The sequence below is a fragment of the Tupaia chinensis genome, unplaced genomic scaffold (genome assembly GCF_000334495.1).
Source record: "Tupaia chinensis unplaced genomic scaffold, TupChi_1.0 Scaffold139897_1, whole genome shotgun sequence".
Classification (NCBI taxonomy): Eukaryota; Metazoa; Chordata; class Mammalia; order Scandentia; family Tupaiidae; genus Tupaia; species Tupaia belangeri.
Window position 1 is genome coordinate 1,100,610 of NW_006199776.1, and position 12,670 is coordinate 1,113,279.

At 39.3% G+C, this 12,670-nt stretch overlaps 1 protein-coding gene across 3 annotated transcripts in view; it reads left to right on the top strand.

Annotated features, from left to right (window-relative positions):
* DMXL1 (Dmx like 1) overlaps positions 1–12,670 on the top strand; it is a 216,224-nt gene that overhangs the window by 46,074 nt on the left and 157,480 nt on the right. For all 3 annotated transcript variants that reach the window (XM_014593197.1, XM_027765897.1, XM_006162337.2), the window contains exons 5-6: positions 4,806–4,938; positions 10,330–10,396. In XM_014593197.1, coding sequence (XP_014448683.1) covers positions 4,806–4,938; positions 10,330–10,396 — 200 coding nt within the window. The remainder of the gene's footprint in view (positions 1–4,805; positions 4,939–10,329; positions 10,397–12,670) is intronic.

Consider the following 12,670-nt stretch of genomic DNA (forward strand, 5'->3'; position numbering starts at 1 on the left):
AGGCAACTACGTGGGAGTCCAGCGACATAGCCATTACGCTAACTGCTGGTTCCCCTGACATCAAGTTCTTAATCCTTCAAAAGATACTTAATTTTATCTTCCATTTGTTTTATTTATTTATTTTAAAGCTTTTATTTTTATTCATCTGTGTTTTAATTGCCAGAATGTGTATGTGTTCTCCAGGCAGGTGGTGGGGAGAGAACATGATCCCGGGGGGGTGGGGGGGTGGCGATCACGTTGCAATCACTCATCCTCCATTTCTGTCTACAGTCAAGACCCTGGGCACACTTGCAAACATGCCCAGCCTGTTTTTCTTCTTTTCTTTCTATTTTTTCAATTTGCTCAATTTTTTCTATATATGTACTCACAAAGAGAAATTAACAAGAGAGAGAAAATGAGACAGCACCCCTGAAGAGAGATGGCCAGGCTGCAGTCCCTTCTCCATTCTTTTCTAAGGGTTTTGAGTACACATGCATAAGCACCTGGCATGTTTTTCAAGTTCCTGATCCAGGATGTAAACCACACAGTTAGCCATGTGGGATCTAGCTGCCTTAACCACCATGCCACCAGCTATCCTATGCCTGGCCTGTTTTTGTTCTTTTTATCTATCTATCTTTCTTTCTTTCTTTCTTTCTTTCTTTCTTTCTTTCTTTCTTTCTTTCTTTCTTTCTTTTTCATTTAGAGATTTTGCCTTAGGGTGTATGCATTCACCAAAGAGAGAGAGAGAGGGAGATCAGCCCCCTATTCCCTGGGGAGTGGGGAATGGCCACGCTGCAATCCCTTCTCCTACATTCTCCTCCCAGTATCTTAAGCACGCATGCATCCCACATGAGTTTCAAGCCACCAGGTCTGAGACTCAAACAGTGGTTGGCCATGTGAGAGTCCAATGACTTAACTGCTTTGCCATCGGTTGGATCTAACCTGGTTTGTTTTTCACACTGCCTGGGCCAGGTCAGCTACATGGGCTCCTGTTCCCAATGTATAGCACTTAACCACTGTGCTATGGAGCCAGCCCTTCAGTTTATTTTAAGGAAAATAAGTGCCCAGGTTGTCTAGAGATCTTGTATACATTATAACTAGTCTTTTTTTTTTTTTTGGAGAGGTTTTTGCTATAGGATGTGTATGCTCGCCAGACAGACAGAGAGAGACAGAAAGCAAGAAATCACCCCCCGGGGGGATGGCCATGTCGCAATCCCTTCTCCTCCATTCTCCTCTTGAGATCTTGGGCACGCACGCACACGCGCCTGGCGTCAGTTTAAGCCACTGGGTCTGCGCCTCGAACCGTGGTCGACTATGTGAGAGTCCAGCGACATAGCCATTACGGCAACTGCTGGTACCTATAACTAGTCTTTACAACAGTTCTATATAAACTTCTAATGGGTCCTTGGAGAAATCGTGACATCGTTCTGTGTAGAAATGCATCTTGACTTCTCAGATAACCCAGTAATTTGAGGCTCAGAGTTTACTCACTTGATCAGATTCACACGGCTAATTAAATGACTTCATTGAGATTTAGGCACAATTTCTAATCTAAAGTCTATGCTTTTGCCACAGACCCATTTTCCTTTTGAAAGTAAGAAAATAATCACTCTAGAAAGACACAAATTCATAATCCTTAATTGCCAAGGTGAATGCCTTACTCATTTTCTTTTATTTTTGCCTGAATTGTTCTTTCTCTTTTTTTAAAGAGGTTTTTCCTTTGGGTGCATGAACTTACTAGAGAGAGACACAGTGAGAAGGAAAGTGAGAAATCAACCTTCCTGTGCAATGGCTATGCCACAATTCCTTCTCCATTTTCCTCCCAGGATTTTGGGCATGCACACACATGTACCTGGCGTGAGTTTCAAGCCACTGGGTCTGAGATTTGAACTGTGGTGAGCCATGTATGAGTCAAGTGATGTAACTACTACGCTATCTGCTGCCCCCCCCCCACTTTCATTTTATGGAAGACAGGGCAACCTTTTAACTCAATTCCGAAATTATAAAGTTAGAATCTGTCTTCGAAATTTTTCTTATTTCTCTGTTTTTTATTTGTTTGTTTGTTTGTTTGTTTTTTGTAAAATTTGGGTCATACTTTGACAACTCTATTTTGAAATGGCTTTCTCTCTCTTTAAAATTTAGTTTTAAATTCTCATGATTTGCCATCTGAATTAGTGTAGTTAATTAGCCTGTTTTCCCTGATCTTTTTTGTCTCTTGAGTTGTTTTCTAAAAAGGATTTTTAACTTTGGATACTAGAGTTTTTGAAAGAATTATAGAAGTTACAGATTATTTCTCTAAAAAATGGCACCTATTGCATATACACTTTTATGCATTATCTTAATGACAGGATACTCACAGGCCTCTTCAAGTCCATCTGTTAACTGCCCCCAATTTTTTGGGAAGGTTTTTGCCCATAGGGCACATATATTTGCTAGATAGAAACAGAGACAGTGAGAGAGAAAGTGAGATATCACCCTCCCAGTAAGGAAGGCCATACTACAGTCCCATCTCCTCCATCCTCCTCCTGGGATTTTAGGCACACACACCCCTACACCTGGTGTGATTTTTCAAGCTGCTGGGTCTGGGGCTCAGACCGCACTTGACCAGGTGGGAGTCCAGTACTGTACCACAATGCCACTTGTTGGCCTCTCCCCCAATTCTAAAATACAGATCCAGTTATGTTTCCACTTTCCCTGTTTACAAAACCTTTATTCTAGTTGCTCCAGCGTGCCTTTGTGGCATGCACAGATCATGCAAGGGAGCCATAGGAAGGATTCAGGGACACCTGGGTGCTGAGAAATGGACACATGAGCTCTCAAGAGAGAGACAGAGAAAGAAGGAATGTACCTAGTGAAAAGCCAGAACCCATGTGCATCTGAGGTGGGCCTAACCCTGCCCTATTAACTAGAAAGCCTCTGATCCAAACCTCTTTTTCCGGCCTAATACACAGCAAAAAGCCAGAAACCATGTGCATCTGAGATGGCCCTAGCCCTGCCCCTTTAGCTGGAAAGCATCTGCCCCAAACCTCTTCCTCCAGCCCAATACCCAGCGAAAAGCCAGAAGGTAGGAAGTAACATATAATCATCAAATGACCAGAAACCACCACGGCAGAGGCACAAGGAATACAGGAAACCAAGAAAATATCTTTCCCTCAAGGGGAAAGAACAACCCTTCATCATCCACAAACAGTACAATGGATCTCGTGAAAATGTCAGATAAAGAATTTAGGATATTCATAGTGACAGGGCTAACAGAGAAGCAAGAGAAGAGAGAAAACAAACTCCAGAAAATGCAGGAGGAAAGAGACAAGTTCCAGGAGGTGTGGAAGTTCTTCCACGATCTGAAAGAGGAAATACACACCATAAAAAAGAATCATATGGTACTGTTAGAGATGAAGGCTGTAATACAAGAAATCCAAACCTCCCTTGAAAGTATTAAAAGCAGATTAGATCATGCAGAAGATCAAATCTCAGATGTAGAAGATAGAACCTCTGACCTAGAAAAATTCACCAAAAAGACAGAAAATAACCCCCCAAAAATGAGAATAATATACAAGTAATACTAGATACCATTAGATGCCCATACATTCGGATAATCAGTATCCCAGAAAGTGAAGAAACTAATCAGGGCATTGATAATCTATTCCATGAAATCCTGGAAGAAAACTTTCCAAACCTAGAGAGGCGTTCAAATATCCAGACTCAAGAAATACAAAGGACCCTACATAGAATCAACCCAAGAAAATCTTCACCAAGGCACATCACAGCAAGATTGATCAAAACCACAGAGATAAGATATTAAAATTGGCAAGAGCGAAACATCAAGTTACTTTCAGAGGATATCCCATCAGATTAACATTGGACCTCGCCTCAGAAACAATGTGAGCAAGGAAATAATGAGAAAATACTCAAAGTGTTAAGTGAAAAACAATTATAACACGCGCCCGGCGTGAGTTTTAAGCCACCGGGTCCGGGATGCGAACCGCGGTTGACTACGTGGGAGTCCAGCGACATAGCCATTACGCTAACTGCTGGTTCCCAATAAATCTTAAAAAAAAAAATGAAAGGACTTCAAAATGTTCCTGAAAAAAAGTAGAATTAAAATATGGTTTAGGACTAGAAGATGGCATAACGGTTACGTTGCTGGACTCCCACATAATCAATCGCGTTTTGAGTCCTGGACCTGGTGGCTTAAAACTCATGCTGTGTGTGTGTACACCCAAAATCCCGAGAGGAGAATGGAGAGAAAGGGATTGTGACATGGCCATACCCCCCCGGAGGGGGGAGTGATTTCTCACTTTCTGTCTCTCCTGTGAGTGCACGCTCTCTATAGCAGGAGAAAAGACAACAACAAAAAACCCTCTTTTAAAAAAGTAGATAAATAAAATAAATTATAGGTTTATTTTGGTGCAAAGTTTTTTTGAAATTCATGCATAATTTTTCATAATAGCATTTTCCATGAACTTATTGAAGAGCCTTGCACTTTTATGTTGGATCATAGTATTTCTGTGTCTTCCCCTCCTACAATATGACATTATGAAAAAGAACAAGACCGTATTTATCATTATGTCCCCAGTGCCTAGGATAGTACCTGGTACAAAGGAGATGCTCGTTAAATGTTTGTTGAATAAGACATAATAAGATCTATTCTCTTCTTTTCCATTGTGTTTCAGCAAAATGAAAATGCACCCTTCTTCCTCCTTCCTCCATAATTCTCTTATTAGACTCTTTTCAGAAGTTTTATTGTCTTTATGGTATTATATGTTTGCGCATGTAACAACTGACTATTTAATACCTAAATAATAATGGTGACCAATATTTTTCAGGCAGTCGTCTTTTAACTGGTTCCAACTGTTTGCAACTGTGGTCTAATACCAGCTTGGAGAAGCCAGCTGAAGATGAAAATCCAGATAAAGCTGATCTTAACTTTGGGGACTGGAGGTGCATTTGGCATTGCAAGTAAGCAATTAGCAGACCTGGTATATGTGGTTATGTTAAATTACAAATATTTTTTAGTCTGTAACACAACACTAACATTTTAAAGTACTGATTTTAGTTTGTGACATACCTTTTCTTGTATATAAGAATTCAATATTTTTAATATTTAGCAGATTTTGTTCTTGTTGTTATAGGGCATTTGTGCTCACTAGAGAGAGAGAAAGAGGGAGGGAAAGTGAGAAATCTCTCCCCAGAGGGATGGCCATGTCACAATCCCTTCTGCATTTTCCTGTTAGGATTTTGGACATATACACATATGCACTGGTGTGCTTTTCGAGCTGCTGGGTCTATGACTTGAACCACACACTTGACCATGTCGGATCTAGCCACCTTAACCCCCATGCCACCTGGCTGACACCTAAAAGATCCTTTTTTAAAAAATTTTTGTATAGGTTTTTGCCTTAGGGTACGTGTGCTTACTAGAGAGACACACACATAGACAGACAGACAGACATAGTGAGAGGGAAAGTGAGAAATCACCCCCCCCAGGGGAAATGACTATCCCCCCAGGGGAAATGGCCATACTGCAGTCCCTTTTTCTCCATTCTCCTCCTGGGCGTTAGGCACTCATGCACATGTGCCTGGCGTGAGTTTCAAGCCACTGGGTCCAGGACTCAGATCATGGTCAGCCATGTGGGAGTCCAGTGACGTAACTGCTACACCATCTGCTATACAACAGATCCATTTTTTTTTTTAAAGGGTTAAATAAAATAACTAGGAAAAAAACATAAGGCCTATATAAGAATTATTAAATGGATTAAACATGCTAAGTTATACACAAAGTTTCACGATTTTGAATGGAAGACTTCTTCTTGTGACGATGTCTTTTTTCCCCAAATTTACCTATTGAACAAAGTCCTTTTCAAAAATTTGTTGGAACTTCTACTTTCAAGCATGATTCCTAACTTCATTTCAAAGAACAAATATGGGAAACTCAGGGAGATTCTAAAAAGAATAAGGATATGCAATATAGTAGTATGAATTCTGAAGCTGTAGCTGATCAAGCATTTCATTACAGGAGTAGTTCAAGGTATAGGATTAGACTCAATTACGCATGAAGAGTCATTACATAAGATAGCATTTTATAGTGAGCAAACTAGCTAGGTCTAAGGAAGTTCGAGCCTGTTTCGTACCTGGTTCAAAAGCAAATGCCAGATAAACGAGAAAATTAGATTTCTATGGAATGAAACAAAAATATTAGAAGAAGAAATAGTTGAATTTTCAAATTTTAGAGCAGCAGTGTCCAGTAGGGTAGCCACTCTCCACGTGTCACACTGAGCTCTTAAAATGCAGCTAATCCAAAATGCGATGTTCTGTGGATACACAGTGGCTTCAAGTACTTAGAACAAAAATATCTCCTTACTATCTAACGTTTATAAAATACACACTAGATTTGAAAAATTAACACAAAGCAATAATACCTCCAACAATTTTTGTTGCTTATGTATTAAATGATATTTTTTATTAGATTAAATAAAATAATTTATCTTGTTTTTACCTTTTTTAAAAAGTGTTTAGTGTGACTTTACAAACTACATATTTGACTAACGTTTGTCTTCCATGTTATATTCCTGTTGGACAAAAGCGATACTTTAGAGTTAGGAAAAAAACTTTCTAAGTATAACTCCAAAACTAGAAACTGAAAGGGGAAAAAAGACAAAGTTAATAGTTTTGATAAAGCATTTATATAAAGCAAAAAGACTACAATAAAGAAAAGCTTTGGGGGATATCTGTAGTTTAGGTAATGCCTTTTTTTTTTTTTTAAAGAAAAGAAAAGGCCTTACAATTAATTAGAAAAGAATAGGTATTACAGTGGTAAACAGGGCATGAAGAGAACATTTTAAAGAAGTGTAGTGCTTTTTTTTTTAATTGCCAGAGGGCCCATGTGCCTGCCAGAGAGAGAGCAAGAGGAAGGGAGAGAGCCAAAGCATCCCCAAGTGGGCCATGGTTATGCCACAATTGCTTTCTTCCGTTTTGCCTTCCCCTCAAGATTTGGGGCACACACATCCACATACTGGTGTGTTTTTAAGCTGCCAAGACTGGGATTTGAACCTTAGTTGACCATGTAGGATCTGGCTTCCCAGTGCATAGAACTCAACCACTGTGCAACAGGAGCAGCCCTATAGTACATATTAATAATAATAGCATATTAAGAGTCCATTGTCCTCACTTGAAATAAAGAAATGTGTAATGTACAGAATGAAGAGGACAAATGATAAATATTATTAGTGGGTGCTTGAAGAAATAGGTACTCTAATATACTCTCAATAAGGTACTGCAATTGATGTTATCGTTCTAGAGAGCAATTCGGAAGTATGAAGTATCAGGCTTAGTATTTTTCATATCCCTTATTTAGCAATTTCAGGTTTTATTCATTGATTTGACAAATATTTGTTGAGTGCTTATCATGTTCCAGGTAGCTATGAAAGTGTCGTAATGTTGCAGTAAACAGATAGGAGGTAATAGTAACAAACTGTAAGCTGGCAAAACAATATTAAATGGGAATTTTTAAATTCAGTTTTACATGAAGCAGTAACAGAGTATGTCAGAAGGTGAAGACCTCCTATATATAGAATTTACAATTTTTTAAGAAAGGAAAAAAGAAAGAAAAAAGTATTTACAGAAGAGATTTCAAAGGAGCTGGCTCCATGTATAGGTAGATCATGGGTAAAACAAGGATTAATGTGGAGAGGGAGCAGTATTTTTATAAATAATTCTTAAGGAAGATGTATGGCTTTGCTCTGGAGTCTTTCCTATGTGGGTGGAAAGGAAATGAAGCAAAGTGGTATTCCTTTTACCACAGTGCTCCTCACGGAGATACTGAGGATGTGTAACGTGTTTGTGCACTTGTTATAGGGAGAGATCGACGGTAAATTAGTTTAGAGTACCTATCAGTAAGTTGGAGTGGACATACTATTTATTTGAGTCTTTTTGTTGTTTTGTTTTCTTTTGTTGTTGTTAATTACTAGAGAGTGCATGCACTTACCAGAGAGAGACAGGGGGAGAGGGAAATAGCATCTCTCGATGGAGTGCAGTCATGCCACAATTCCTTCTCCTCTGTGTCACCATCCTATTAGGATTTGGGGCATTAATGCACATGTGCCTGGCAACTTTCATTATTCAACCAGGATGTAGAAAAACCATGGGATCAAAACTGTCGAAGCTTTGATTTAGGATCAGCTGGAGATTACAGTCTCTGGAATATATTTAAAAGCCGAGTTTTGGCCCATTTTTCTGTTGTGCATTTAAGACATTAATTATATATGGTAGATGAAGAGAAGTACGGTAGAGAAAAAGTAAACAGGATAAGAGAAAGGAAAGTAGAGGTGATATCTGAGTGTTGACCTGGAAGAAATGTGTCAGTTGGCCGTAGGTCCATCTGTGGGAGAAAACAGTACAGGCAGAGGGCACATTGAGTAAAGACCTTGAGGTAAGGACGTCCTTAACTTAAGGTTGGGTGAAGGGAATGAGGTCAGGAGTGATAGGCGGTACTGTTAGCGTCAGGGGTTAGTGTAGGGGTCACCGTGAGACTTCTTTTATTGCAAATGAGTTGGGAAGCTGTTGGGATCTTCCAGTAGGAGTACTGAGATCCAGTTTCCTTTTAGAAGGACTGCTCTATCTGCTGTTTTGAGAAAAGACTCTAAGGGGAATAAGGTCACAATCATGGAGACCAGGTACTTTTGATAATTCATCATAAAGAGTAGCCCTAGGATTACCAGATGCATAGAAAGGTGTGAATAGGAGCGTTCATTCCACCCCTTTTGTTGTTGTTGTTGTAGCAAAAATTAGAAAACATTATTGAACTATTAGATAATTTAAAATCATTTTTTTTGTGTGTGTGGCACATACATGTATAACTGCATAATGGAATCCTCTAAACTAATAAAATAATGTAGTCTTTCCACCTGTACACATGTATACATCTTTTACATCTATATGCAGAGATGTTCATGACATATTTTTAAATCAGTAAATGAGATTACAAATCAAACTGTAAGTATTACCTCGGTTTCTGACCTTTCCTTCCCAGCCCCCTCCACTGAAAGTACATGGAAGACAGTGGGGAGGTGGGTTTGGGAGTCTGTGTTTTAAAATGTGAGCAGTATTTTGTCTGGGAAGGAAAGCGATGAAACTGTAGATTAGTTTGTGTTCTTTCTATCCGTGTGTATCAGTTTGTGTCATATATTTCTTAAGATCAGAAAAAGTTATTTGGATTTGAAATGAAATATAACAGAATTCTTCTTTGGACTCCTTTACAAGTAAGTTTAGTACGGATCTATCGGAGCATGTATTTGGGCAAAGAAAAAGAAAGCGATGATAGTGACAGTGTCTTGAGATCAGCGTATGGTTAGTCGGAAGGGAAGGCAGTGATGGCGAATGAGCCAGCCCTCCTTTGAGAAGAAAAGGCAAGTTTGTGTGTCTAAGTGAAGCTGCCAGGCTGAATCCCTGACTGCTGAAAGTCCTCCTTTAGCCCACAGGTAATCTCTAGTTAGTGAGGCTACCCTAGGACAAAACCCATTTTAAAAGATTGGTATACTGTTCTTGAAAATGTGTGTTGGAATATAGGGATCCAGGACTTGGAAATTACTGGGTCGTCTGAAAAGTCTTGGTGCATTTTTTGCATATAGAAACAGAAAAATCTGTCATCGTTTTCCCAACAGTCCAATAGATTTCTGGACTGAAAAATTAGCACATTCTCTCTCACATTCGAAGGGAACAAGATGTGACTTTTGTTCTAGACTTTAGATTTTGATGGGTTATTCCTTCAGTGATTCTTATGCACAGAATTTTTTTAAAAAAAGTTTATCCATTGGGAACCAGCAGTTAGCGTAATGGCTATGTTGTTGGACTCCCACGTAGTCGACCGCGGTTCGTGTCCCGGACCCAGTGGCTTAAAACTCACGCCGGGCGCGTGTGTGTGTGTGCCCAAGATCCCGAGAGGAGAATGGAGGAGAAGGAATTGCGGCGTGACCATCCCCCCTGGGGGGTGATTTCTCGCTTTCTGTCTCTATGTCTCTCTCTGTCTGTCTGGCGAGCGCACGCGCCCTACAGTGAAAATCTCTCCAAAAAAAAAAAAGTTTATCCATTTATTCCTTTCATGAGACAGACTGAGACAGAGACAGACAGGAAAACAAACAGGAACCCCCAACAGGATTGTCTCACCATGGTCCACTCCCATCTCAGCCAGCCCAGCCTGCAGGCAGCCACACACCTGGCTTGCTCAGGGAGGTTCTGGGATGTGAAAATTTTTCTATTATTGAAAGCAATTGTGGAGGTATAATTCTGAGAATTTGCACATTTTTTCCTATTTAACTTTCCTTGCAAATTATTTCTTATCTGTTTAATTTACAGAACTGCTTCCCAAGTTCATTTAATGAAATTTTCACCAGATGGAGAATTTTTTGCCACTGCTGGGAAGGTAAATTGTGAAAATGCTATTGCCAAATTGTGCGTTTATAGTTTACTATGAATTTTTAAACAAAATATTAACCCACTTTATTCTTTTATTCATCTAACTTGAAAACATTACTTTTTATTAAAAATATTAAATAGGAAAAATTGGCTAAGTAATATGTTAAAAGGCAGTACGATATAATTGAAACAACATAGTTACAGGGATATTCCCAAATTATAAACTTTGCCTTTTACCAGCTTTGTCATCTTACGCAAATTAGTTCATCTCTTTGACCTTTCTTTTCTCATGTATAAAATAAGTCTGATACCACTTACCTCATAGGTTGTTAGTCATAAGATTAATTTAGACAGTGTATATAAAGTGACTGCTATAGGGCTTTTCATATAGTACACAGTCATTAAACTATATTTATATTACCTTTTAACTGACCTGGGTGTTAGGACATATTCAAAGTATAAGATTTAATAAGTTTTTTAGAAAGACATTTTAACCATTTCTTTATATAAACTGTTAGAGCAGCATATTTTCTTGAAATTACCTTTAATCATCGGTTAAAGAGCAGTTCATGGATTACTAGTAGTCCAAAATTATTATTCTCATTACTCAAAAGTCATCTGTGAACTAAGATTGTTGGGTACTCTAAAGATCACGAGGTTTTTTTTTTTTTTCTTTCTCTTTTAAAATATGCCAGAGGACACATGCACTCGTTAGACGGTACAGAGAAATAGAGGGAAAGTGAGAAAGCACCCCTTACGGAGCATGGTCACGCCTCAGTCCCTTCTCTGTTTCTTCCTCCTCTTGGGATTTTGGGCATGCACGTACATGCACCTGGTGTATTGCTCAAGCTGCTGGTTCTAGGACTCAAACCATGGTTGGCTACATGGAGTCCAGCTGCCTTAACCACTCAGCCAGAAACTAGTCCAAGGCTTCTTTTCCTTTTTTTTTTTTTTTTTTAGAGAGAGAGATTTCTGCTATAGGGCACATAAGCTTGCTGGAAAAAACAGAGAGATAGAACGCAAGAAATCAGTAACCAGGAGGATGGCCATGTCAGAGTCTCCTCCTCCACTGTCTCCTCTTAGGATTTTGGGCATGCATGCATATGCACCCAGCTTGAGTTTTAAATTGCCAGGTCTAGGACTTGAACTGTGGTTGACTATGTCGGACTCCAGAGACATAACCATTAAGCTCTCTGCTGGTTCCCAGCTTCCTTTCTTAAGAAAGAAGTGGAGCTGGATATTCTGATTAATTTTACAGATGGAAATTCAATTATATCTTACAAGTAGCACCTGGAGTATTCTGGTCTACATGGCTCTTCCCTTTTTACCAAGTTAAGATGTACAGATTTAATCATAATTAAGATATTCAGATAATAGTAGTTTTGTTGTTTTTTAAGGGAGATTTTTGCTATAGAATATATATCACCAGAGATACAGAAAGTGAGAGATCACCTCCCAGGGCAGATGGCCATGCCACAGTGCCTTCTCCTCCATTCTCCTTTCAGGATTTTGGGCACACACACATGTGCCGGCATATTCAAGCCACTGGGTCCAGGACTCACACCATGCTCGACTACATGGAAGTTCAGCGCCTTCACTACTGTATCCCCTACTGGTCCCAGTAGTAGTTATTTTACCTTTGTAAAGACATGGGATAATTCATAAAAAGTGTCCTTTTTTCCAGTAACTAGTCTTATTAAGTGTGGTAGTGATATTGTTCTTATTTGATATATGGTTTAAGAGAAAAGAAACCCTTAATTTTATGTTTTAGTCTTCCTAATGACCTCCGTTTCCCATAGTATATGCTAAGTAGCCAGTATTTCCCCTGCGCACAGAATACACACATTCACATGCTTCAGTGCTCAAAGCAGGTAAGGAACGTTAGTAGGAAAGTATCAGACTCAGGACAGGCCCTGCAGCACAGCGGTTGAGCACTGTACACAGGGAGCCAGATACACATGGTCGAGTGTGGTTCTAATCCTGGCCCTAGCAGCTTAAAAATATGCCAGATATGTGGTTTTATGTGCCTCAAATCCTGACGTTATGGTAAAATAGAGAAGGATTGTAGTATGGCCACATCTCATTAGGGGATGTTTTCTCTCTCCCTCTCTCTCTAGAGAGTAATCATACTCTGGCAGGGAAAAAATTAAAAAAAAAAAAAGGAAGGAAAGAGAAAGAAAGAAAGGAAAAGAAGGGAAGAAAGGAAAGGAAAAGGAAAAAAGTCAGATTCAGAGAATTTCTTTCACCCTGTCTGTGGCTAGTCCCTTCTTCCATCCCCACA